General features: G+C 38.9%; 1 protein-coding gene and 1 long non-coding RNA gene across 2 annotated transcripts; one reads left to right on the top strand and one right to left on the bottom strand.

Annotated features, from left to right (window-relative positions):
* Positions 1–9,663: 9,663 nt before the first annotated feature.
* LOC137242644 (uncharacterized) lies at positions 9,664–10,756 on the bottom strand. The gene is made up of 3 exons (XR_010950316.1): positions 10,624–10,756; positions 10,364–10,547; positions 9,664–10,307 (listed from the first exon to the last, which is right to left on the bottom strand). It is a non-coding gene; the product is annotated as an uncharacterized lncRNA (long non-coding RNA).
* Positions 10,757–19,373: 8,617 nt separating this feature from the next.
* Positions 19,374–20,107, top strand: Dim1 (thioredoxin-like protein Dim1). Its single transcript, XM_067769910.1, has 2 exons — positions 19,374–19,601; positions 19,667–20,107. The coding sequence occupies exons 1-2, from the start codon at positions 19,524–19,526 to the stop codon at positions 20,015–20,017; spliced, it is 429 nt and encodes a 142-aa protein (XP_067626011.1). The 5' UTR covers positions 19,374–19,523; the 3' UTR covers positions 20,018–20,107.
* Positions 20,108–27,743: the final 7,636 nt, after the last annotated feature.

Here is a 27,743-nt window from a genome sequence, read left to right as displayed (position 1 = left end):
AAATAAAAAAAGGTTATAATCAGCTGTTCGATGCGGTCACCTTGTATCGTTCCGCCATGGTTTGACACTAGCCGGCTGATTTTTGAAGCTAGTTGGCAATGCGTTGGTTAGGGCTCCATCAAAATAAACCCCGGCTACACTTCTGTCAAAGAGAATAGATATCTCTCCTCTTTGGTGATTGGATGACCTGAGTAGTGAAACAGCCCCCGGGAAAGGAATAGAGCCCACAGGCGTGTATTAGAAGTGTCATGCTGTCGTATAGAATTACTTTGGTTGTTGTTGTATCAATAAGGTTACTCCCCGAAGACTTTGGGGAGTGTTATCGATGTGATGGTCCTTACCGGATACAAATCCGGTACGCTCCGGTAACACAGCACCATTAAGGTGCTAGCCCGACCATCTCGGGACCGATTTATATGGCCACATTAAACCTTCAGGACATCCCTCCCTCCCCACCACCAAGTTCCATGAGGAGCTTGGGGTTGCCAGAACCTCGTTTGTTAGTGAAACGGGATTCGCCGCTCGAAGGTGAGGTTGACAATTGGGTTGGAGAAGCTATATATTGCGCTACGCAACCCCTTGAATCCCGAATTACTTTGGTAATTCTTTACTTTAGCTCACAGCTGCTAACACTCGTCCAAAAATAATTGGATCGCAAGGATCGGGATGCATTCTCGGTGGTGGTGTTTTAATTGCTGTCAAGCGCCAGCTGCGTTCATTTTTATTTCGGCTCAACAATGACGACTCGCTACTTGACCAAATCTGCGTGTATATAAATGGTTCTGGTTCTGGTACACAATGCTTCCTATATCTGCTTGCCTCGTATGTTCCACCAGGCAGCACAAAGCACATGCTGATAACATAATCTCTCTTGTTTTACAAAACCTAAATGATGACCACCTTTGCGTGCTTGGTGACTTCAACCTTTTTCACTGGTCAACAAATGTTTCCAGTTATGGGGCCCTATTCAGTAACTGTGAGTTTTAAAATTTACACTTTTTCTTCATATAATTTGTATGAAAGAAAAATGTACATTTCAAAACTCATAGCTACTGGATAGGGCCCATGGTCTCACACCTAATAATCTTTCTTTGAATCACGAACTGTATTTCATTTATAATTTATTGAGTCTCAATTTAAAGCAAATTAGTAATTGTGTTAATGCTCTAAATAGATTATTGGATCTAGTATTTATAAGTGACAACATTAATTGTGAAGTAAGTGAATGCTCTAATGCAGTTATTCCCAAGTATAGTCATCACCTACCCCTGATCTTTACTTGTAGTTTTTATTATTATGCGTCGGATACTTCAGATAGCAGATTAACGTTCAATTTCAATTCATGCGAGTTTCCCAGATTTAACGATTTTTTAATGGAAATAAACTGGGACGAATTACTGGAGGGACTTGATATCTCTAACTGCTTCTCCACGTTCAAATCCATACTATTTAGGCATTGTTTGGATAAAATTCCGGTAAAGCGAAAGGGGCGTATAAACTTCCGTGGTATTCGAAAAAATTAAAAAAACTGAAGGACATAAAAAATAAATACTTGCGTAACTTCAAACGCTCAAAAAATCATATATCCTTTACTAAGAATAAGCACTATTTAAAGATATTTAATCATTTAGATAATTTTCTGTACAATAACTATATTCATAATATTGAATCGAATCCTAAAACTTTTTGGAACTATATAAAGTCAAAAAAATGTGGCTCCAGTGTACCCTCTGGAGTTTTCCTTGATGATCATCCTGCGCGATCTCTAAGTGAGGCAGCCAACTTATTTGCTGAGGTTTTTAAGTCAAATCTCACAGAGTATATTAAGTTTGATTGGATAACGGTTGGTTGTACATATATAAAGGAATTGAGATAGATATAGACTTCCATATATCAAAATAATCAGGATCGAAAAAAAATTTGATTGAGCCATGTCCGTCCGTCCGTCCGTCCGTCCGTTAACACGATAACTTGAGTAAATTTTGAGGTATCTTGATGAAATTTGGTATGTAGGTTCCAGATCACTCATCTCAGATCACTATTTAAAATGAACGATATCGGACTATAACCACGCCCACTTTTTCGATATCGAAAATTTCGAAAAAGAGAAAAAGTGCGTTAATTCATTACAGAAGACAGCTAAAGCGACGAAACTTGGTAGATGAGTTGAACTTATGACGCAGAATAGAAAATTAGTAAAATTTTGGACAATGGGCGTGGCACCGCCCACTTTTAAAAGAAGGTAATTTAAAATTTTGCAAGCTGTAATTTGGCAGTCGTTGAAGATATTATGATGAAATTTGGCAGGAACGTTACTCCTATTACTATATGTACGCTTAATAAAAATTAGCAAAATCGGAGAAGGACCACGCCCACTTTAAAAAAAAATTTTTTTTTTAAATTAAAATTTTAACAAAAAATTTTATATCTTTACAGTATATAAGTAAATTATGTCAACATTCAACTCCAGTAATGATATGGTGCAACAAAATACAAAAATAAAAGAAAATTTCAAAATGGGCGTGGCTCCGCCATTTTTCATTTAATTTGTCTAGGATAGTTTTAACGCCATAAGTCGAACAAAAATTAACCAATCCTTTTGAAATTTGGTAGGGCATAGATTTTATGACGTTAACTGTTTTCTGTGAAAATGGGCGAAATCGGTTGATGCCACGCCCAGTTTTTATACACAGTCGTCCGTCTGTCCTTCCGCATGGCCGTTAACACGATAACTTGAGCAAAAATCGACATATCTTTAATGAACTTAGTTCACGTGCTTACTTGAACTCACTTTATCTTGGTATGAAAAATGAACGAAATCCGACTATGACCACGCCCACTTTTTCGATATCGAAAATTACGAAAAATTAAAAAAATGCCATAATTCTATACCAAATACGAAAAAATGGTTGAAACATGGTAAGGTAATTGGATTGTTTTATTGACGCGAAATATAACTTTAGAAAAAACTTTATAAAATGGTTGTGACACCTACCATATTAAGTCGAAGAAAATGAAAAAGTTCTGCAGGGCGAAATAAAAAACCCCTAAAATCTTGGCAGGTATTACATATATAAATAAATTAGCGGTATCCAACAGATGATGTTCTGGGTCACCCTGGTCCACATTTTGGTCGATATCTGAAAAACGCCTTCACACCACTCCCTTTTAAAACTCTCATTAATACCTTTAATTTGATACCCATATCGTACAAACTCATTCTAGAGTCACCCCTGGTCCACCTTTATGGCGATTTCTCGAAAAGGCGTCCACCTATAGAACTAAGCCCCACGCCCTTTTAAAATACTCATTAACACCTTTCATTTGATACCCATATCGTACAAACATATTCTAAAGTCACCCCTGGTCCACCTTTATGGCGATATCTCGAAAAGGCGAACACCTATAGAACGAAGGCCCACTCCCTTTTAAAAATACTCGTTAACACCTTTCATTTGATACCCATATCGTACAAACAAAGTCTAGAGTCACCTCTGGTCAACCTTTATTGCGATACCTCGAAAAGGCGTCCACCTATAGAACTAAGGCCCACTCCCTTTTAAAATACTCTTTAACTCCTTTCGTTTGATACCCATATTGCACAAACGAATTCTAGAGTCACCCCTGGCCCACCTTTATGGCGATATCTCGAAACGGCGTTGACCTATGGAACTACGGATTACTCCCTTTTAAAATACTCATTAACACCTTTCTTTTGATACCCATATTGTACAAACAAATTCTAGGGTCGCCCCTGCTCCACCTTTATGGCGATATCTCGAAACGGCATCCACCTATGGAACTAAGGATTACTCCCTTTTAAAATACTCATTAACACCTTTCTTTTGATACCCATATTGCACAAACAAATTCTAGGGTCGCCCCTGCTCCACCTTTATGGCGATATCTCGAAACGGCATCCACCTATGGAACTAAGGATTACTCCCTTTTAAAATACTCATTAACACCTTTCATTTGATACCCATATTGCACAAACGAATTCTAGAGTCACCCCTGACCCACCTTTATGGCGATATCTCGAAACGGCGTCCACCTATGGAACTACGGATTACTCTCTTTTAAAATACTCATTAACACCTTTCTTTTGATACCCATATTGTACAAACAAATTCTAGAGTCACCCCTGGCCCACCTTTATGGCGATATCTCGAAACTTTCATTTGATATCTACATTGTATAAGCACGTTTTGGCCTATATCTCGAGACCCTAGTCACCAATAGGTATAAAAACTACCCTGTACTAAAGCACTCATCAACAGATATTTGTTATCCACTTTATCGAATTTGTTTTATACTATGTAGTGATGTACATCCATACATACCTATAAACATACGCCCGAAGTTAAATAGCGCAGCGAATGCTAGATATGTACGTATGTATGTGTCGCATCATGCCTCACTCAAATGCAATTAGCGCGCACAGTTCACAGCGAACAACCACACAAACACATTTTTTGGTAAAAATGTTACTTTTGTTTAAACAATTTGGCTGATATAAGAAAAAAGGTAAATATTTCAATGTTTTACTGAAAAATAGATTTTTTTAAATCCATCCATCCGTTTATGAGTTATGGCTGTGTAAACAAAAATTTTGTGATTTTACATTTTGGCAATTTGCCACGCCCCTATATTATATATCTTCAAATTATATTAACTGTACCATCTCACGCAGCTAAGCTTTCAAATACAAAAACCGTTTTAAAATCGGAGCATTCTGTGTGAAGTTATGTGCATACATGGCATTTAGCGACTTTATTTTATAAGATTTATATAGATAATGGTTTCATCCTTAAATGAAGCTAATTTTGTTTTGTATCTAAAATTAATATATCCGCTATTTTGGATTAAGTTATGGCTACGCACTGATTGGTTTGTAATCAAAGTTTATCATATTGTTCGCTTTATTTTAGTAATATTGGTCTCTTATCAGTGTTCTCCGTCCCATTTAGAGAGCTTTATCATAAATAAGCATTTTTCTTCGTTAATATATTTTGAACGACTCAAAATTTGTTTTCCGCCTTCGGATTATTAATACTGAGGTCAAGCTAAGTCTTTTAGGACACATATTAGCAGCCGACCGCTGTTATAGACTTTTAAAATGTATATATATATATATATATTCTTGGAAAATATCCAACCATGTCGGAAAAAAATAATGTATGATAGGCAAACAAATGTGTTTGGAATTTCCATTGTTAGTACTAAAAATATGGCTCACTTTGCAAACCATAAAATTTTATAGATTCTAGACATAATCATAAGAAATTAAAAAATAAGTTTCAACCTAATGTACATGGAAATACATATATTAAAAAGTTCATCTGGGTTATAACAACTTTTGGTTAGACAACTGATCATGATGATGAATGACAACTTAGAGGATCGCTCCAGTTGGAAGAGAAGCTATCAACCTAAGTAGTGTTACTCATACATATTGTTTGAGCATATTGTTTTGTCGTAAAACAATACGTGGTTACATCTATGATAATTTGTAGGTGGGTATGTATGTACCCATATGCCCAGATAAGCGCTCACGATATACCGTTACATCCATCGATGTACTTGTATGTACAAAATAGTCAGTGCATAGCCATAACGTAATCCAAAATAGTGGATATGTATATATTTTGAATATACAAAATTGGCTAGACTTAAGGATGAAACCATAAAGGATCGTTGCTAAATGAAAGCTTTTGGAAGCCAACCTATGAATCCAACATTTTTTTACATATTGTTTGGGTAATTAGAAAAACCGCCGTTTTCGATCCCTCATTATTTTATAAAATGAGTGTAGTAAAATAAGCAGATGTGTGTATACTTACAGGAGAATATGTTTGATACAACGCTCATACATATACTATTCGCCCTATATGTTGCATGTATATATTCGCCTCGATAAGCTCTTACGATTTACTATTGCATCCTAAAATGTACTTGTATGTAGAAATTATCCCGTGCATGCAACAAACTAAAATTTTTCTTTCAACAAAGCGGAGAAATAATCAAAAAAATATATAAAAAAAATCAAAAAAAAAATCGAAAATAATCAAAAATAATCGAAGAAGTAAGGATGGCTAAGTTCGGGTGTAACCGAACATTACATACTCAGTTGAGAGCTATGGAGACAAAATAAGGGAAAATCACCATGTAGAAAAATGAACGTAGGGTAACCCTGGAATGTGTTTGTATGACATGTGTATCAAATGGAAGGTATTAAAGCGTATTTTAAGAGGGAGTGGGCCATAGTTCTATAGGTGGACGCCATTTAGAGATATCGCCAAAAAGGTGGACCAGGGCTGACTCTAGAATTTGTTTGTACGATATGGGTATCAAATGAAAGATGTTAATGAGAATTTTAAAAGGCGTGGGCTTAGTTCTATAGGTGGACGCCTTTTCGAGATATAGCCATAAAGGTGTATCAGAGGTGACTCTCGAATTTGTTTGTACGATATGGGTATCAAATAAAGGTGTTAATGAATATTTTAAAAGGGAGTGTGCCTTAGTTCTATAGGTGGACGCCTTTGCGAGATATCGCCATAAAGGTGGACCAGAGGTGACTCTAGAATTTGTTTGTACGATATGGTTATCAAATGAAAGGTGTTAATGAGTATTTTAAGAGGGAATGGGCCTGAGTTCTATAAGTGGACGGCTTTTCGAGATATCGTTATAAAGGTGGACCAGGGGTGACTCTAGAATGCGTTTGTACAATATGGGTATCAAACGAAAGGTGATAATGAGTATTTTAAAAGGAAGTGGGCCTTAGTTCTATAGGTGGACGCCTTTTCCAGATATCGTCATAAAGGTGGACCAGGGGTGACTCTAGAATTTGTTTGTACGATATGGGTATCATGTGAAACGTGTTAATGAGTATTTTAAGAGGGAGTGGGCCTTAGTTCTATAGGTGGACGCCTTTTCCAGATATCGTCATAAGGGTGGACCAGGGGTGACTCTATAATGTTATTGTACGATATGGGTATCAAATTAAAGGTATTAATGATGGTTTTAAAAGAGAGTGGTGGTAGCTGTATATGTGAAGGCGTTTTCGAGATATCGACCAAAATGTGGGCCAGGGTGACCCAGAACATCATCTGTCGGGTACCGCTAATTTATTTATATATGTAATACCACGAACAGTTCTCCTTCTAAGATTCCAAGGGCTTTTGATTTCGCCCTGCAGAACTTTTTCATTTTCTTCTACTTAATATGGTAGGTGTCACACCTATTTTACAAAGTTTTTCTAAAGTTATATTTTGCGTCAATAAACCAATCCAATTACCATGTTTCATCCCTTTTTCGTATTTGGTATAGAATTATGGCATTTTTTTAATTTTTCGGAATTTTCGAAATCGAAAAAGTAGGCGTGGTCATAGTCGGATTTCGGCCATTTTTTATACCAATACAAAGTGAGTTCAGATAAGTATGTGAACTGAGTTTAGTAAAGATATATCGATTTTTGCTCAAGTTATCCTGTTAACGGCCGAGCGGAAGGACAGACGGTCGACGGCCCTTTTCACAGAAAACAGTTATCGTCCTAGAATCTAAGCCCCTACCAAATTTCACAATGATTGGTAAATTTTTGTTCGACTTACGGCATTAAAAGTATCCTATACAAATTAAATTAAAAAGGGCGGAGCCACGCCCATTGTTAAAATATGACTTGAAAAAAAAATTTTTTAAAAGTGGGCGTGGTCATTCTCCGATTTTGCTAATTTTTATCAAGCATACATATAGTAATAGGAGTAACGTTCCTGCCAAATTTCATAATGATATCTTCAACGACTGCCAAATGACAGCTTGCAAAACTTTTAAATTACCTTCTTTTAAAAGTGGGCGATGCCACGCCCATTGTGCAAATTTTTACTAATTTTCTATTCTGCGTCATAAGTTCAACTCACCTACCAAGTTTCATCGCTTTATCCGTCTTTGGTAATGAATTATCGCACGTTTGTGTTTTTCGAAATTTTCGATATCGAAAAAGTGGGCGTGGTTATAGCCCGCTTTCTTTCATTTTAAATAGCGTTCTGAGATGAGTGCCCAGGAACCTACATACCAAATTTCATCAAGATACCTCAAAATTTACTCAAGTTATCGTTTTAACGGACGGACGGACAGACGGACATGGCTCAATCAAATTTTTTTTCGATACCGATGATTTTCATATATGTAAGTCTATATCTATCTCGATTCCTTTATACCTGTACAACCAACCGTTATCCAATCAAAGTTATTATACTCTGTGAGCTCTGCTCAACTGAGTATAAAATTTAAAAATAATCAAAATAATTTTGATCATTTTTTATTTTTTTTCAATAATTTGATCACATTAACTACGTAACATCGAAAGCATATTCTATGCTCGGATTTGTACGGCGCAATGTTGCTTTACACGTCATACGTTAGATCTCATCGTGAATATGCTGTCTTCCTTTGGAGACCAAGCAACCAAACGGCCATTTGTGGTATTGAGAGAATTCAAAAACTTTTCCTTAAATATGCCGTTCGGTCGTTAAGCTTTTCGGAGCCGATTCCTTCCTACTCTGTACGTCTTTTACTTTTAAGCCTCAAGTCTTTGGAAAATCGTAGATCTATACTGTGCTTGTCATTCATGTATAATATTATTAATGGCTACATTGATTGTCCATATTTGCTGGAAAGGATTCGATTTAGTGTTCCCCAGAGATCTCTCAGAAATTCATTTCCACTTTATTACGATTATTTCAGAACGAATTACGCTGGTAATGCTCCCATTACGCGTGCTATTCGGGAGCTTAACTCAATAAGTAATTCCGCTGCTCTTGATTTTTCTATACAAAGGGCTGAATTTATGAACATTTTTAAGTCTGCTTTCTAGGTACACAGATTACTTTTAGGCATAAGTATTTTTTAAATTTTTATTGTATCATAGTCTGTAAGGACTTAAACAAATAAATAAATAAATAAATAAAACTGTGACTAGAATCGTTTTTCGCGAGTTTAGTTTTGATCACCAAACCGGTGTTGAACCCATCCAAGGTAATTTTTTATAAGCGCGGCCAATGTAGAAAGGTGTTCTGTGCAAAAATACTATGTATACCACCCCGGTTTCGGAGCGATCTTTTCGGTTTTCACACCGGTAACAAGCATATTATAGAACAAGGCCGACCATCTTGCGAACGATTTAATATGACCACATTTAATCTTCTAGGCCGTTAAAGACACCCCCCCCCCCTTTCACCCAAGTACCATGAAGAACTTGGGGTCGGATGCTCTGCCACGGGTAGATCAGGTTCACAATAGGGTTGGAGAAGAAATAAGTTGCGCTGGCAATCCCTTGCACGTTGCCCTACCCAACCCCTTGAATCATTCGGGTATTTTAGTCACCTCTTTCAATAGGCATACTTGCCGCGGGTATATTCAAAACCCACTAACTCAGTGGTATTACTTTGAGTTGTCATACATTTGAAAATAAAATAAATAAACTCACACTCAAATGTGTTATAACTCAACACCCCCGGATGTGAAAAACAAAATTTCTTTCTTATTTACCACAGCAAACTTCAAATACAACTCCTTTGCTTTCATAACTCACCGCAGCAGTACGATCGATCATACTCACAAGATCTAGAAAATAACTTTTTAAGTTCCCTTCGATACAAAAACAAATTTTGTTTGCCCGCGGGACTTCCTTTGGGCGTCAAGAGAACAATCTTATTCAAAAAATTACAGATAAACAATAATTTTTGTATCCACAAATTAAATGGATGAAATTAATCATTATACATATGTATATCTGTGTTGATGTAGGTCACTCCACTTACGTATATTTATGTCATGCTTTGACGCAGTACTCGTAAATTTTCTTCTTTTAGTTGCAACAATCGTCTTTTAATAGCAATTTTCTCTTGCGCTAACATCTCCATTTGCATGTTATGACGTTTTGTTTCATCTAATTCCATTTGCTTCTGATAACACAATTGCTCCAAAGAAACATGAAACTTTTGAAGGAATAACTTTGTAGAATCTGCATTTTCGCCTTTCTGTATCAAAGGGTCTGTATCATTATTAAGTAGTGGTTGCGCCGGTGCAAACTGTTCTGGAAAGCTTTGATTAGAACTGTTGGATAGAGAATCATGTACCGAATACGATTTCATGTTGTTGGAATGGTTTTTAATTTCTGTGAAATCTATTGTTTCTTTCACCACCGGAATGTGTTGCGTTGGTTCGTTTGAGCATTCCTCAAATTGCTTTGTAACACTTGTTCTGAAAGGCGCTTTTTGTCGTTCGTACCGTCTTCGATCCATAAAAGCCTGTTTAAATACAAGCTTACAAACTACTATTATTGCTGATTTGATAGTAATATCACCTTTCTCCATTCCGCTACATTTTTCTGAGGTGGGCCTGATCTATTCAATTCCTCTGCTAGTAATCTCCAAAAGCTTTTCACACGATCTTTGTTCTCCCTCTCAGTACCACAATCTAACATTTCGGGATTTTGCTGCATTCTTTTCGATAAAATGTCAGCTTGCACTTTATTTAATTTTTTGCTCCTAAAACAAAAGCAAAGTTAAATATTAACAGGTTTTTATCAATTGTTTAATTATTTTTGCAACGAAATTAGCCTACATTTTAATTTATTCTGGTTTTCACGAGGTGGAAAGTTAAGTGTAAACATTTCTCCATATTTCGCCAAGAGCCGGTGCTGCCAATTAGTTTTTCGGGGCGAAAATTTTTAATCAAGGCGTTAAACATTTACACGCAGTGGCGAACCTTGTAGATGTAGTATTAGCCGGGTATTTTTTTTTTACACGCGTATACGTTTCGTTTGCGCGTGAAAAAAAAGCCAATCCTCGCTTAGATAATGCTTAGGAGACCCATCTAGCGTTATGTTACGTTCCATTGAGACTTGAGCGAGATACGGATAGAAATTTAACATGCAAATGCAACAACAACGTTGTGATCCTGATATTTATCTGATTCAATTTCTGATCCGTATAGCAGTTCTGTTCTTTTCGTTTTCTGTAGTCTATTTTTTGACAGCTAACCACTTTTGAGTTGGTAGAACTCATGGCTCAACTATATGGTTGGCTCATCTCTACAGCAATAACATACTTTTGTTCACATTGCCAAAATTAGCGTGTTGGTGTTGTACGAATGGAATGGAATGAAAACATAAAACTTAGCAGCATTTGTAAGTAGTAAGAAAATGTTGTAAATTCGTTGGTTTCTTTTTAAGTTTGCCATCTCTTTCTGACAATCCCTACTCCAGTGAAATGAAAAAAAATAAAATCAGCTGGTGAGATGAGCCAAACACTGAAAGAGTAAACAACTTGAAGATGATGTAAGGAAAATAAATAGTTTGCTTACGTGTGAAACTATTTAAATGTTAATAATTCTATCAGTATCTTAAAATTTTGTGTACGTTTCTTCTTATTTTCTACAAAACAGATGTTTTATATTAGTGCTGCCAGCTCTCATAAAGTTGATCCAGATCGTTCCAATGAGATTTGAGACAGAGCCAGAGCTCGATAAACCAATGGAACGGCCCTAAAATTAGTGCAGAGGGTGAAACATAGGCACATATTTCAGTTACATCTGAGTATAATGCGTATCGAAATTTAAGCTGGAGACATTGGTGCTTTATCGGTAACCGTATCGGTAACCTTTTAACAGCTGATTCGACCAACCTTATGAGAATCAATGCAATCGATTATTGGTGCCGCTAAAGTCGTAACCGTATCGTAGTCAACCAATTGGGTTTTGGTTAACCGTCGTAACGATAAACAGCTGATTACGTTAGGGATACGGATACAGCGATACGACATACGGCACCAATGACTCCAGCTTTAGTAGTACTAATTTTATGCGTAGCAATTTCAGTGGTGTACTTTAAGTTTGTCGCTTAGCAGTCCATATAAAGCTTAAGCGTAAACGTATATAGATGTGAAAAAACACAGCTATTAATTGGAACTTCTTTGCTTTTACATCTATAGACGTTTACGCTTAAACTATATATGGACTGATAAGCGTCAAACTTTAAATACACCTCTGAAGGAGTGAATCTGATCGTCTTTCCTTTGTCCGGCTTAAATCGACTTTTAACTGTCTCAATAAGTTCTTGTTTAGACAATATATGAATAATCTGGAATCAAAACTGAAGACGAATCCATTTAGTTTCTGGTCGGTGATTAATTCCAAGAGGCAGACTAACGGATTTCCGACGTGCATGGAGTATGACGGTGTATAGTCCAGTAATACGGTAGATATTTGTAACTTATTTGTCAAATTATTTCAGAAGGTATACTCAGATCCTACCTCTTCACCTAGTCCGACATTCTACTCTGGTTCTCTGCGTCAAATTTCTTCTTTTGATATTACAGCCGAAGATGTATTTCTGTCAATTTCAAAATTGAATAATAGTCCGAAATCAGATAGCGAGGGATTTTCCCCGTTATTCTTCAAACTATGTTCAAATACAATTTCTGAACCCCTGGCAATTCCTTTCCAAGGATGCTTGAACCATGGGATATTTTTAGACTCTTGGAAGTTATGCTCCATAAATTCGGTATTTAAGTCTGGTGACCGCAATGATATTCGCAACTACAGACCTATTGTTAAGCAGAGTACTCGGGTAGTATCCTTCATAGCAAATTGTTTGACTACATAGTCAAGGCTATTGTTGGGTGTCAGCATGGGTTTTTTCCTGGCAGGTCTACTTCTACCAATCTGGCTTTAGTCACTAGCTAAATTGTAGATGCCTTTGAGAACCATGCGCAACTAGACGTCATCTATACTGACTTCTCGAAAGCATTTGACAAGGTCGACCACTCTATACTATTGCAAAAACTGGGGATGTACGGAGTGACCGGAAGTTTGCTGAAGTTCTTCTCAAGTTTCTTATCGAATAGAAAGCTTTTTGTGTCAATCGGAGCCAACCAGTCTACTGCGCTTATTAACGCTTGGTGTGGAATCCCACAGGGTACCCACTGTGGCCCTCTGTTGTTCCTAATTTTTATTAATGATCTACCTCAAAAATTCAAATTTGCTAAATGTTTAATGTTTGCAGACGACGTCAAACTCTTTCTAACCGTACGGGATACTTCTGACTGCATTAACTTGCAATATGATCTCGATCCTTTTAATGAATGGTGTTCAAGTAAAAAAAAAAAATAATAAATATAAGGCGCGATAACCTCCGAAGAGATCTAAGGCCGAGCTTCTCTTCCAATTTGCGTCGTGCTCCTCCTGATTTTCCCTACAAATTGGCCGGACGGGACCTACATGATTTTATGCCGACTCCGAACGGCATCTGCAAGGCAGATGAGTTTTCACTGAGAGCTTTTCATGGCAGAAATACACCCGGAGCGCTTGCCAAACACTGCCGAGAGGCGACTCCGCTTAGAAAAATTTTCTTCTAATTGAAAAACCTTATTTCTAAAATTTTTGATGTTGCTTTGCCCGGGGTTTGAACCCAGGGCATCCGGTGTGGTAGGCGGAGCACGCTACCATCACACCAAGGTGTTCAAGTAATAACCTACTTTTAAATACTAACAAATGCTGCGTGGTTTCCTATTCTAAAAGGGTCACTACTACCTTTTTCAACTACAAATTAAATGCTGGATCTTTAAACCGTTGTCGAGAGATAAAAGATCTGGGTGTAATTTTTGACAACCAACTCTCTTTTTCTGGTCACATCGACTTTATTATTTCCAAATCTTTTGCAATGGTTGGGTTTATTAGACCCCTGGAATAACGTCTAGGATCCGATGACTTTGAAGGCACTTTTTACGGCATTGGTAAGAAGTGGTCTGGAATATTGCTCGATTATATGGAGTCCATTCTATGAAGGGAGCTCACATAAAATTGAGAGAGTTCAAAGAATTTTCACCAAAATTGCTTTGCGTATGCTTCACTGGCCCGATGGCCTCCAGTCATATATCAGCAGGCGTAAATTGCTCGGACTCCAGGCTTTGTATGACCGTAGAACTTGTATCTCACTCATGCTTGCCTATAACGTTATCAACGGTAATATAAACTGCCCTGATTTATCTAATTTATTCGTTTCATATATTCCACCACGTGATCTAAGGCACACCCGACTATTTGTTGAAGTAACTCATCGAACGAATTACGCGTTGAATGAACCCATATCCAAGGCTTTACACCTAGCAAATCGATATAGTGGTCTTCTTAACTTTAATAATAGCATTTATAAATTTAAGCTTGAACTTTTCTCTATTTTTAACTAGTCTGTAAGGAATATAAATATAATATAAATATAAATTGCTGCGCATAAATTTTGTACTACTAAATTTCAATAAGGTTCATGCACAATATGCGACGCGACATGTAGCGACACGTTCCGACAAAATATTCGCGGCATTTTTGTCGCTACATGTCGCGTCGTATAATGTGCATGAACCTATACGCATTATACTCAGATGTAAATGAAATATGTGTCTATGTTCCACGTTTACGCTTAAATATTATATGGACTGCTAAGCGTCAAACTTTAAATAAAAATAAAAATAAAATAAATGTAAGGCGCGATAACCTCCGAAGAGATTTTATGCCGAGCTTCTCTTCCAATTTGCATCGTGCTCCTTTTTAATTTTTTCCTACAAATTGGCGGGACGAGACGTACTTGTTTAACGCCGACTCCGAAAAAATATAAATATAATATAAATATAAATTGCTGCGCATAAATTTTGTACTACTAAATTTCAATAAGGTTCATGCACAATATGCGACGCGACATGTAGCGACACGTTCCGACAAAATATTCGCGGCATTTTTGTCGCTACATGTCGCGTCGTATAATGTGCATGAACCTATACGCATTATACTCAGATGTAAATGAAATATGTGTCTATGTTCCACGTTTACGCTTAAATATTATATGGACTGCTAAGCGTCAAACTTTAAATAAAAATAAAAATAAAATAAATGTAAGGCGCGATAACCTCCGAAGAGATTTTATGCCGAGCTTCTCTTCCAATTTGCATCGTGCTCCTTTTTAATTTTTTCCTACAAATTGGCGGGACGAGACGTACTTGTTTAACGCCGACTCCGAACGGCATCTGCAATGCAGATGAGTTTTCACTGAGAGCTTTTCATGGTAGAAATACACTCAGAGTGCTTGCCAAACACTGCCGAGGGGCGACCCCGCTTAGAAAAATTTTCTTCTAATTGAAAAAACTTGTTTCTAAAGTTTTTGATGTTGCTTTTATCCGGGGCGTGAACCCAGTATCTGAAATTGTTGCGCATAAAATGTGTACTAGTAAATTTCAATACGCATTATACTCAGATGTAACTGAAATATGTGTCTATGTTTCACCTCTACACTAATTCTATGTATAACCTCTTAAAATGGTGCGTGTCCACTATTCATCGCAACTGATTCCACTATATTTTATACACTATGGCAACCAGAGGTTCGTGTCTGCCACTGCCGCTAGATGGGTCTCCATTATATAAACGAAGATAAGCGTTCTTTTTTACGCGCAAACGTAACGAAATCAGTTGCGATGAATTATGGTCACGCACCATTTTAAGAGGTGATACATAGAATTAGTGTAGAGGTGAAACATATAAACATATTTCAGTTATATCTGAGTATAATGCGTATTGAAATTAATAGTACTAATTTTCTTCGCAGCAATTTCAGAAGTGTAGATAAAGTCTAAAGCTTAGCAGTCTATATAAAGATCAAGAGTATATGTATATAGATGTAAGAAAACACAGCTATTGTTAGCTTATGGTGCTTTCAAAGCTTTTGAGCGAACTAGCGATATATAGTTCCCATTAATTTCATAACTCTTTCTATTTTTAAATGGTTTTATTTAGGTTGACTTGACAGGCTGTACGGCCGTTGTGAACGAATTTTGTAATTAAAATTTTAATAACTTCGCGATAAGCTAAAAGCTTGAAACTTGGAATATAGTTCGGAACCCGATGACAATGCAATAATATGAAAAAAACTCCGATAAGTGGCGCATGGATCGAAATTTTTCAAAAATTCGTATTTGTGGTCCGATTTGGCTCATATTGGACCACATATTGCATACATGAATAGAAAGCAACGTATGAAAAAAAATCGCCACCAGTTGGCGCAAGGATCGAGATATTCATATTTGTGGTCCGATTAGGCTCATATTTGGAGCACATATTACATACATGAATAGAAAGCGACGTATGAAAAAAATCACCGCCAGGTGGCGCAAGGATCGAGATATTAAAAAAAATCTTATTTGTGGTCCGATTACGCTCATATTTGGAACACATATTAGATACATGAATAGAAAGCGACATATTAAAAAAATCGCCACCAGGTAGCGCAAGGATCGAGATATTAAAAATACTCGTATTTGTGGTCCGATTTGGCTCACATTTTGAACAAATATTCCATACAGCCCGGTAGAAGTGACATCAAATTATTTTGGAGTTCGAGGAGGGACAAGCATACATGACGTTGAGTGGAGTAAAGTATTTGGAAGGATTATGTGACTTAGATTGCAACAAATTGTCAGAAAAGAGTCCTTGTAACAATGCGTCACTAAATGAACTAAATAGAATGACAAATAATAGGCAATTAAATAAAAACTATAAACTTGAAAAAAAAATAAAATTGTTTAGTTAAACGGTTTTATTGAAAACAATACTTACATGAAGTAATAATAACATTAAAAGTTAGAAAATAATTAGGTAGGTCCTAGGTACTAGTCATCACACTCCTCACCAATCTAGGGCATTGATAAGACAATTAAATAAAAGCGTTGGCGCGTAAAATTTCTACTGATAGTCAAAGTAATAGCTCCGACACATAAGCGGTGTTTCATATAGATGAGTTTAACACATGCTTATGTATTAGGAGTAGATTGCACGTATTTTTATGGAGAATGGTAGAATGAGCGACACTGGCGCTATCTGATATTGAAAAGTAGCCAACTCCCTAAAAGCCCCGACACATTAGCACTTTTTCATATAGATGAGTTTAACACACGCATTTTTATGGGGAACGGTAGAATGAGCGACACTGGCGCCATCTGAAATTGAAAAGTAGCCATCTCCCAAATTTTGTTACAAGCAAAGCATAAGAAGAAGAATGTGACATTTGTTTTGGTTAAGGGTGTTGACACACTTTGCAAGTGAAATTATTTTTCCCACAGGTTGGTAAATTTTCTAACATTTTTCGCAGGTAAAAACTGTAATATAACAAATGAATACGACACAAAATATGTTAGCAAGTATCTTTGTTGTAAGGGGATAATGTTTATACCAGTGCTTCGCGAAATTTTGTATGTGAATGGGCAAGGCGTAATAAACTTCAATTGTCACGTCTGAAGTTCCTTCATATTTACAAACGCAACATTTTGGTTGATTGTGGCGATATTATTTGAATGCACAAGCTTGTGTTAAACACATCTATATGAAAAAAGTCATTCTGCCGCGGCCTTAAGACCAACTGAACCTTAATCAGGTTATGCTACGCCTCACATTTTTAGAAATTTCACGCGCCTAACGCTTTTATTTAATTGTCTTATCAATGCCCTATATCGGTGAGGAGTGTGATGACTATTACCTAGGACCTACCTAATTATTTTCTAGCTTTTAGTATTATTATTACTTCATGTAAGTATTGTTTTCAATAAAACCGTTTAACTAAAAAAATTTTTTTATTATTTTATTTAGAAATAGTTTGACATCTGCATAGTTATCGCTGATTGAAAATGATTTTCAGTCGCTGATGGTAACACGTAATACGGCCCCTGAATTCGGTATAAAGAACCCTTAAAAGGTACGCCCATGAATGTATCTTCTTGAAGGGTTTTTCCCACGTGTTTTCTGCTACGTGGCAGCAATGCACGGCGAATTGAACGGCAGTGTTCGAATAAAGCCTGGGTTCGAATTCAATCAAGGCGAATCTATACCTCGCCTTGGAATCAATGAACTGCAAAAATCGAACACAACAACCTTCGATTACATTCGGCAACATGATCGTGTTCACTGATCCAACTTCCTTAAACGAACATAATCGCCATTGATTTAAAATCAACCAACTTATTGCATGCGTGAATATATTCAATTCAGGCGTTTGCTCGTTTGCCTCAACGGTGATTACATTCATCGGAATGAAAAGGCAAATATGAAAACTCCATGCGTCTGCCCTTACGTCACGGCGACAAGCTACATATAAATATACATATAAACATACATATAAACATTGCTTACGATTGTGTTTGTTTGCCGAACTAAACGATACTAATTATCGTGCTTTGATATTATTCTCCGCTTGCCTTCGTTTGATCAATACAATCGTACGCAAAATCTGTTCGGTCATTCGATCGCAATCATGCTAACAGAGTATTGTAAAGACATATGCTGAGTATATTCAATCACGAGTTTATTCAATTATGAGTTTATTCAATATGAGTTTATTCGCATGATTGAATGTGAATGCAAGTGTTTGATTAAATCAAGAAAATTGTGATTTTTGCAGTTCTCTGCTTAAGGTGCGTACACCTAAGCGGTGCAACATGTAGCGGCAGCGGCGCTTCACTTTTTTGCCTATTTGATCAACATTGCCGCTCATGGCCGCGACGCGCAGTGCTGCTGCCTCTAGGTGTGAACTGTTCCATAAGAATACATGCGAAGAATATTTTGCAACGCAGTGTAGTGCAGCTCAGTGTGGCCTTAGCTTTAGAATTCAATTGTAGAGTTGTGCTTTTTCGTTCATTTCAGAGATCCGAATCTTTCGTTCTTTTTCTGATGAACGAACAAGTTGTTCTTTTTGTTCATCTTTTCTTTTTTTTTTCAAGAAAATTTGATCACTGCTGCTCGCACCCGCGAAAAAAGCCAACAAGTATAGATGGGGTGTGTATGCAGCAATGCTTTGTGTAGGTATATTTAAATGGATAATGAATAAATAAGTTAATATATATGTATAATTAACTTCAAAAAAAGTTACAAATTTCGGAAGATCCAGGAAATTGAAAGAGTACAGACACAAATTGTAAATATGAATTTTTCAAGTTTAATAAATGTAATAATTAGTTTCTTACAAAACATGTTTTTCGTAAATAGTCCATACATATATTGTTGTAGCAGTGCCACACACAAAGATGATCACACATATCTTTAGTGTAAGTGGCATCATCGACATTCGTGCTCGCTGTGAATTTCTGCGTATGTATGTATGAATTTACAGTGTTCGCGAACGAGAAGAGAGAAAGAATAACATTAGATAAAACGAACTAAAAGAACAAATGAACTAAAAGAACAAAAAGAACCGAAATCGAAGATCTGGTTCACTTGTTCAGTTGAGAAACCCGGTCAATTGAACAAGTTCGGAACGAAACGAACCAACTCTATTCAATTGACAACAAACAATTAGCCTTGCAACAGACGAACAGCTGTTAATTAAGCATCTGTTTGTAAACGTTTATTCATAGTTCTTGTTTAATCAAACATATATTTACTATTTCCTTGGTAGCTCTTAAATAAAAGAAAACAAAAAAACTACCAAGATGTCGTATATGTTACCACATTTACACAACGGGTGGCAAGTTGATCAGGCTATACTCTCAGAGGAAGATCGTGTGGTGGTGAGTGCAGACTACTATTTAGAGATATTTTTATTTTTCCGTTAAACATTCATTCTCCATGGCAGGTCATACGTTTTGGTCACGATTGGGATCCTGCATGCATGAAAATGGATGAAGTAATGTATAGCATAGCGGAAAAAGTAAAAAACTTTGCCGTCATCTATTTGGTTGACATTACTGAAGTGCCCGATTTCAATAAAATGTACGAATTGTACGATCCATGTACTGTAATGTTTTTCTTCCGTAACAAACATATCATGATCGATTTGGGTACTGGTAATAACAACAAAATCAATTGGCCGCTAGAAGATAAGCAAGAAATGATCGATATTGTAGAAACTGTGTATAGAGGAGCGCGAAAAGGCCGTGGTCTGGTTGTATCACCAAAGGATTATTCAACTAAATATAGATATTAAGGCACTTACAAATTAGAGTTAAAGACAATTAAAATAACTATAATATAACAAAATGATTTCCCCGCAATTATACTTCAAATGATATATGTAGTTTATTTGTTTTTTTTTTTTGTCTCTTAAGCTAGGCTTACGCATTGCTATCTGTTGTTGCTGTTGTTGTAGCGATAAGGTTGCTCCCCGAAGGCTTTGGGGAGTGTTATGCCGGATACAGATCCGGTACGCTCCGGTATCACAGCACCATTAAGGTGCTAGCTCGACCATCTCGGGAACCATGTCGAGCTTGGGGTCACCAGAGCCTCGTCTGTTAGTGAAACAGGATTCGCCGCGGATAGGTGAGGTTGACAATTGGGTTTGGAGAAGCTATATATTGCGCTGGCAACCTGAAGGGTTGCGCTACATAGCCCCTTGAATCTGGTATTTTTTCGCTTCCCAAGGCAGTCGGTTCTATGTACCGGAGCGACTCGGGATTTTTCCCGACCAAGGACTGTCATTTCAGTGTGACCCCATTTAATTTGTTTCGTCCCTCCCACAAATTGTCATCCTCCCAGCAGCTCCTTGCAGCAGGACTGCTACATATTCTCTTACTCCGGGAAGGTATCGAACCCAATCCGGGTCCGTCTCCTGACCCTGGTCCTGAGAAATGGTTTTGCTGCATTTGCCAGAAAAGAATCTTTTTAGGACGGTCATACTCTGTTCAGTGTGTCTCGTGCAAGGGATGGTTGCATCGGACAGGTTGTTCTGGGCTTGATCCCAAAACCCGACGTCCACGTAACTTTTATAAATCTTTTGTGGCTCCTTGCTGCTCACGCCCAAGGGCGTCTCGTAGTCTACGCCTAAGCGTATCCCCACTACCTTCCAGCAGCTTCGCTGCTCAGCAAGCCACAACAAGTACCCGCTGCTGCTCGCGCCCACGGCGCCAACAACTCAAACAGCTGATACCACTCATAACTACTACCTTCATAGTAGAGCTGGTAGCAATGCTGAGCATCAGCCACTGCCCCCGTCTTCTTCTCCCCCCCTCTTTTCTGGCAGCAATCGTGCAGGTCAGGGAAACAGACTCTTAGTTCCTGCCTCCGTTTGCACCGTCTGCCAGCACAGAATATACAGGTTTGCGACATCCGCTCAATGCAGCTCTTGCCTTGGGTGGTGTCACTTTCCTAGATGTTCTGGTCTCCGCGACGGCAACCCCTCGACGGGTTTCATCGCGCCATGTTGCCAGGTCGCAAACCCAAATCATCCGGGTACCCCAATGCTTGCCCAAGGGCGCCCAGTCCCAAGGCCACAACAGCAATTGCGTCCTGGCCTTCCACAACCTAGGCGTAGTCACCCCTCACTTACCCCTAGAGTGGCGGCGTCACCCCTCATGCACTTCAGAATTCTGCAGTTCAACTGTAATGGACTAACTGGGAAGATAACGGAGATAGTCGATTTCATGAAGCGGCACAACATCCGCATTGCTGCGATTCAAGAGACTAAACTCACAGCAAGATCTGCATTGCAGACCTGCTCTGGTTATAATGTCCACAGGAAAGACCGCGAGAGCGGAAATGGAGGCGGCCTCGCGTTTATTATACACCACTCTGTGCAATATCATATATTTGATCCTGGCATCGACCGCAGTGACAATGTCTTAGAACGTCAAGGCCTATCTGTCCGGTCAGGCGATGCAAATCTAGAAATCATCAACATCTACATCCCTCCTGTCACCTGTTGCCCCAGTGGATACCGCCCTAATATCGAGGCCTTACTCACTGGCAACAATCGCATTATCTTAGGCGATTTCAATGCCCATCACGACCTATGGCATTCAAACTTGCAGGCGGACAGTAGGGGTGAGATGTTGGCGGATCAAATAGACGAAACGACGTTCTGCACAATAAACGGAGACGCCCCCACACGTATGGTAGGAAGCTGTCATAGCTCGCCAGATATCTCAATCGTGAGCGCTGAACTCGTAAACTGCGTCAACTGGCAGCCGATGGTAACATTGGCATCCGACCACCTGTCCATACTTATTTCGTTCGAGCGTACCGCCGACTTCATCGTCACCGAAAAACGCACTTTCATAAACTTCAAAAAAGGAAAGTGGGAAGAATACAAATCTGCAACAGACAACAGCTTTGCTGCCCTCCCTATCCCGACTGATGCCCGCCAAGGGGAGCGTGCCTTCCGTAAGGTCATTGAATCCGCCTCGGCACATTTCATTCCCGCCGGGAGAATTCCCGAAATCCGGCCCCACTTCCCGGCGGAGGCCGCGAGCTTAGCGAGGGAACGCGACCTTATAAGACAGCTTGATCCAGGCGACCCCCAAATAAGGGATATAAACCAACGCATCAGATTGCTTGTGGACGAACACAAGCGGGCGAAATGGGAAGAGCACCTAAGAGGTTGTAACCTCTCTACCGGTGTAGGTAAACTTTGGTCCACCGTAAAGTCCCTATCGAATCCGACTAAGCACAAAGACAAAGTTTCCATCGCCTTTGGCGATAAGGTGCTGTCGGATGCGAAAAAATGCGCGAGCGCTTTCTGCCGACAATATATAATGCATCCTACGGTCGACAAAGATAGACGGAGAGCCAATAGACACGCACATAAACACAAACTCAGCGCGTCACCAATTGCCATCACCGCTAGAGAGGTTGAGGACGCCATTGGTCGCGCTAAACCATCCAAAGCAGTGGGCCCAGACGGCATAGCCATGCCGATGCTTAAAAACCTAGGGAAAGAGGGTTTCAAATATTTAGCGCATGTCTTCAACCTGTCTCTTTCCACCTTTGTCATACCCGAGAAATGGAAAATGGCCAAGGTGGTTCTGCTACTAAAGCCTGGGAAACCAGCTAACGTAGGTGAGTCATATCGTCCGATATCTCTCCTATCGCCAGTGGCAAAGACGCTTGAAGCCATTTTGCTCCCTTATTTCCAAGCACATTTGCAGCTAGCCCCTCATCAGCATGGCTTCAGAAAACTCCATAGCACTACCTCCGCGCTAAATGTCATTAGCACCCAGATAAATTGCGGTTTGAATCAATATCCCCACCATAGAACAGTACTCGTAGCGTTAGACCTATCAAAAGCTTTTGATACGGTCAACCATGGCTCGTTACTGCAAGACCTGGAAGGGTCTACCCTTCCCCCATGTCTTAAAAGGTGGACCGCAAATTATCTGGGTGGTCGGCAGGCATCGGTGCAATTCAGAAACGAAACATCAAAACAAAGGAGAATTAAACAAAGGGTGCCACAGGGTGGTGTCCTATCCCCGCTTTTGTTTAATTTCTACATATCTAAGCTGCCTTCACCACCGGAAGGAGTCACAATCGTTTCCTACGCCGATGACTGCACAATAATGGCTACAGGCCCAGGCCCAAAGATCGATGAGCTATGCAATAAAATAAACGGCTATCTCCCTGATCTCTCCAGTTTTTTCGCCTCGCGAAACCTGGCATTGTCACCGACTAAATCTTCCGCGACCTTATTTACAACATGGACGCCCCAAATGTCGACCATATTGAACATCCACGTCGATGGCACTACGCTACCGACTGTCCTACACCCAAAATCTTGGGTGTGACGTTTGATCAGGATCTACATTTTGGTGCGCACGCAACCGCAATTGTTCCAAGAATTCAGAGCCGTAATAAAATCCTCAAATCCCTTGCTGGCAGTACCTGGGGAAAAGATAAAGAAACGCTCTTGACCACATACAAAGCAATTAGCCAGCCGATTACGTGCTACGCGTCACCCATATGGTCGCCAAGCCTAAAAACCACCCACTGGAAGAAACTACAGGCCTGCCAAAATACTGCTCTCAGAATCGCCACGGGCTGTCTTCTTATGTCCCCAGAACACCATCTGCACAATGAGGCGAGAATACTCCCCATCAGGGAGAGAAATGAGATGCTGACCAAACAGTTTCTGTTGAATACCCAGAAACCTGGGCATCCCAACAGACATCTGATTGACGAACCAGCACCGCCTAGGGGCCTAAGGAGTCATCTCCGTAAGCATTTTGAGGAAATACGGCACCTGAGAACCCAGCCGTATGAAGCGGAAAAACACAAGCAGGTCCTTGGTGAACTCCATAGACAGGCGTCGGACCTTTATGTCGGGAATTGCCCCGTGAATCCAGTACTTGAAGAAAAATATCCAGAACTCGCAGAAGAGGAACGCATACTCCCCAGGGAAACGCGTGTCACTCTTGCTCAACTTCGTTCTGGATACTGTAACAGGTTAAACTCTTACCTATCCAGAATCAACCCCGACATACAAAATGTATGCCCTGCTTGCAATGTGTCCCCACATGACACCAACCATCTCTTTAATTGTAATGTGGAACCAACGCCTCTAACACCCCTTTCCTTATGGTCCACCCCTGTTGAAACGGCAAGTTTCCTTGGACTCCCGTTGATGACAATTTGTGATCGATCGCGGCTATTAGGTGGGGCGAGCATTGCTACAACAACAACAACAACAACAGTCGCCTCTTACGACGGGCATACCTACCGCGGGAATATTCTGACCCCCTAACCCGCTGGGAGCATTGCTATCTCTTACAGGTTGTTCTTGCATCCCTTTACTGGATATAAACTCAAGAAGCTCGAACGTTCAGGTACCAACCGATTACCGTGTGAATAATTGGATTTCACCAAGTCAAATCACCTTATTTGAGAAGCTTGAGAGTACAAGGGTCAAATGATACGTATTAAAGGAGAAAAACAAGATAATTTAGCATCTGTTTCAGGAAAAGGCAATGAAAATATTGGCTGGATAACTACAATAATCGTTTTTGTGTTATTATTATTGCAAGAATCAGGACCACGCAAAATAGGCCGCAGGCTATCACTAGGGCTGGAGAAGAAAACCTAGCTGAGCATGCCTGTCATAAGAGGCAAACGTACCGGATCATTATCTGAGAAAAGGACATCATCATCGTTTTAACTCCCTAAAACCTTTGTTGAATGTTTTTATCGCTACAAGAAGATCAACAAGTCCTAGACGTCATCCTGGGAAGTAATCTCACTGGTGAACTAGTTTCGGGGTTGGAGGTATTCTTCGAATAGAAATTCAAAGGCCACTTGACGACTAAGAAGTAGTGCTATGCATTTTCTTTGGCGTATATGTCCAAATAATGCGAATTACGCGCTTGAGAGAAGAGAGGTTCAGCGACCTCTCACAATGTGGATAGACGATCTACATATGCAGCACAAGGATTGCCGAAACCTCAACTGCAGGTGGCGCTGTTCAATTCAAGACTATTCAAGATAAAAGCAAGGCAAGGGCTGCACATGATGAAAGGCGTCGAGAATCGTGTGCAGGTCTTTCGAACTTAGGCTAACAAAGTTACTCTTATCACTAAAAGAAGGGGACTTTAGGCTCATCATGGGCACTCTGATGGAACACTGCCTTCTGGCATCACATTCTTTTAAATTAAGCTTTGCCAGTGATTGCAAATGTACCTAAGAAGTGCGGGTTCGGTTCTAGGAGGTAACGATTGACCACGTTCTGTCTTCGTGTCCTGCGCTCGTCAAGCCAAGACTCCAGCTATTAGAAATAACTACTATCTAGAACATCACTACGGTGAAAGTGTGAATGACATCTATCAGATCAGCATGATGATAACACTATGGAGGTCCTCACATGCGGCTATGTATGGTCCTCACGTTCAGCCTAACCTAACCACCTGGCTTTGCAAATTTGACAATGAAAAACTCATTACATTCGAAAAGTGTTTTAAAAGAGAAATGGGATATAAAGCCACATAAGGACATAATTAGGTAGGTCCTAGGTACTAGTCATCACACTCCTTATCAATCTAGGGCGTTGATCAGACAATTAAATAAAAGCGTTGGGCGCGTGAAATTTCTAAAAATGTGAGGCGTAGCATAACCTGATTAAGGTTCAATTGGTTTTACTTATGACTGTCATTAGAAATATGACGCGTCCAACGCTTTTATTAATTGTCTGATCAACGCCCTAGATTGATAAGGAGTGTGATGACTAGTACCTAGGACCTACCTAATTATTTTCTAGCTTTTCGTATTTTTATTATTTCATGTAAGTATTGTTTTCAATAAAACCGTTTAACTTAAAAATTTTTTTTTTATTATTTTATTTTCAAGTTTTTAGTCTTTATTTAATTGCCTATTATTTCTCATTCTATTTAGTTCATTTAGTGACTCATTATTACAAGGACTCTTTCCTGACAAATTGTAACAACCTAAGTCCTCAATACATAATCCTTCCAAAGACTTTACTCGACTCTGCGCCACGTATGCTTGTCCCTCCTCCAACTCCAAAATATTTTGATGTCATTTCTACTGAACTGTATGCAATATCTGTTCCAAATATGAGCCAAATCGGGCATCATACGTCGCTTTCTATTCATGTATGTATTATGTGTTCCAAATATGAGCCAAATCGGACCACAAATACGATTTTTGTGAATATCTCGCTCCTTGCGTCACCTAGCGGCGATTTTTTTGATAGGTCGCTTTCTATTCTTGTATGTATTATGTGTTCCAAATATGAGCCAAATCGGACCACAAATACGATTTTTGTGAATATCTCGATCCATGCGCCACCTAGCGGTGATTTTTTTCACAGGTCGATTTCTATTCTTGCATGTATTATGTGTTCCAAATATGAGCCAAATCGGACCACAAATGCGAATTTTGGATCCTACCACAAAATAGATAAACACAGTTTCAATAGGGGGACTCATTAAAGCATATAAATTTATAAGGTGTAATATTATATCGATTTACACACGCTGTTATATGAACGCACCTAGTAATATTTTCATTTCATTTCATTTACTAAAAGAAATATATATTGGTACAATAAGATCATGTATGATCTTTTATAGTACAACAGACATTAAATAACAGGATAATAATACAACATTCAAGTATTCAAGTTTTAAATTTAACACATTACCCTAACCTATTGAAGGTATATAAAATAATATATGATGGAAACCAAAACTGATTCATAACAATCACTACAATTCATAAAGAAAACAAGTAAGGAAGGCTAAGTTCGGGTATAATCGAACATTACATACTCAGTTGAGAGCTATGGAGACAAAATAAGGGAAAATAACCATGTAGGAAAATGAACCGAAGGTAACCCTGGAATGTGTTTGTATGACATGCGTATCAAATGGCAGGTATTAAAGAGTATTTTAAGAGGGAAAGGGCCATAGTTCTATATGTGGACGCCTTTTCGGGATATCGTTATAAAGGTGGACCAGGGGTGACTCTAGAATGCGTTTGAACAATAAGGGTATCAAACGAAAGGTGTTAATGAGTGTTTTAAAAGGGAGTGGGCCTTAGTTCTATGGGTTGACGCCTTTTCGAGATATTGCCATAAAGGTGGACCAGGGGTGACTCTAGAATTTGTTTGTACGATATGGGTATCAAATGAAAGGTATTAATGAGTATTTTAAAAGGGAGTGGGCCTTAGTTCTATACGTGGACGCCTTTTCGGGATATCGTTATAAAGGTGGACCAGGGGTGACTCTAGAATTAGTTTGTACGATATGGGTATCAAATGAAAGATGTTAATGAGTATTTTAAAAGGGAGGGGGGCCTTAGTTCGATAGGTGGACGCCTTTTCGAGATATCGCCATAAAGGGGGACCAGGGGTGACTTTAGAATTTTTTTACGATATGGATATCAACTGAAAGTTGTTAAAAAAAAAAAAATGAAAATGAAAGGTGTTAACGAGT

The sequence above is a fragment of the Eurosta solidaginis genome, chromosome 2 (genome assembly GCF_040869045.1).
Source record: "Eurosta solidaginis isolate ZX-2024a chromosome 2, ASM4086904v1, whole genome shotgun sequence".
Classification (NCBI taxonomy): domain Eukaryota; kingdom Metazoa; phylum Arthropoda; class Insecta; order Diptera; family Tephritidae; genus Eurosta; species Eurosta solidaginis.
The sequence above is the reverse complement of the archived record's forward strand: the minus strand, read 5'-3'. Positions and strand labels throughout refer to the sequence as shown.

Excerpts from the sequence above, each read along its gene's own strand:
- Dim1 (XM_067769910.1), top strand. The coding sequence starts at position 19,524 with ATGTCGTATATGTTACCACATTTACACAACGGGTGGCAAGTTGATCAG. Across the intron at positions 19,602-19,666 it reads CAGAGGAAGATCGTGTGGTG|GTCATACGTTTTGGTCACGA; the intron begins GTGAGTGCAGAC and ends TCTCCATGGCAG.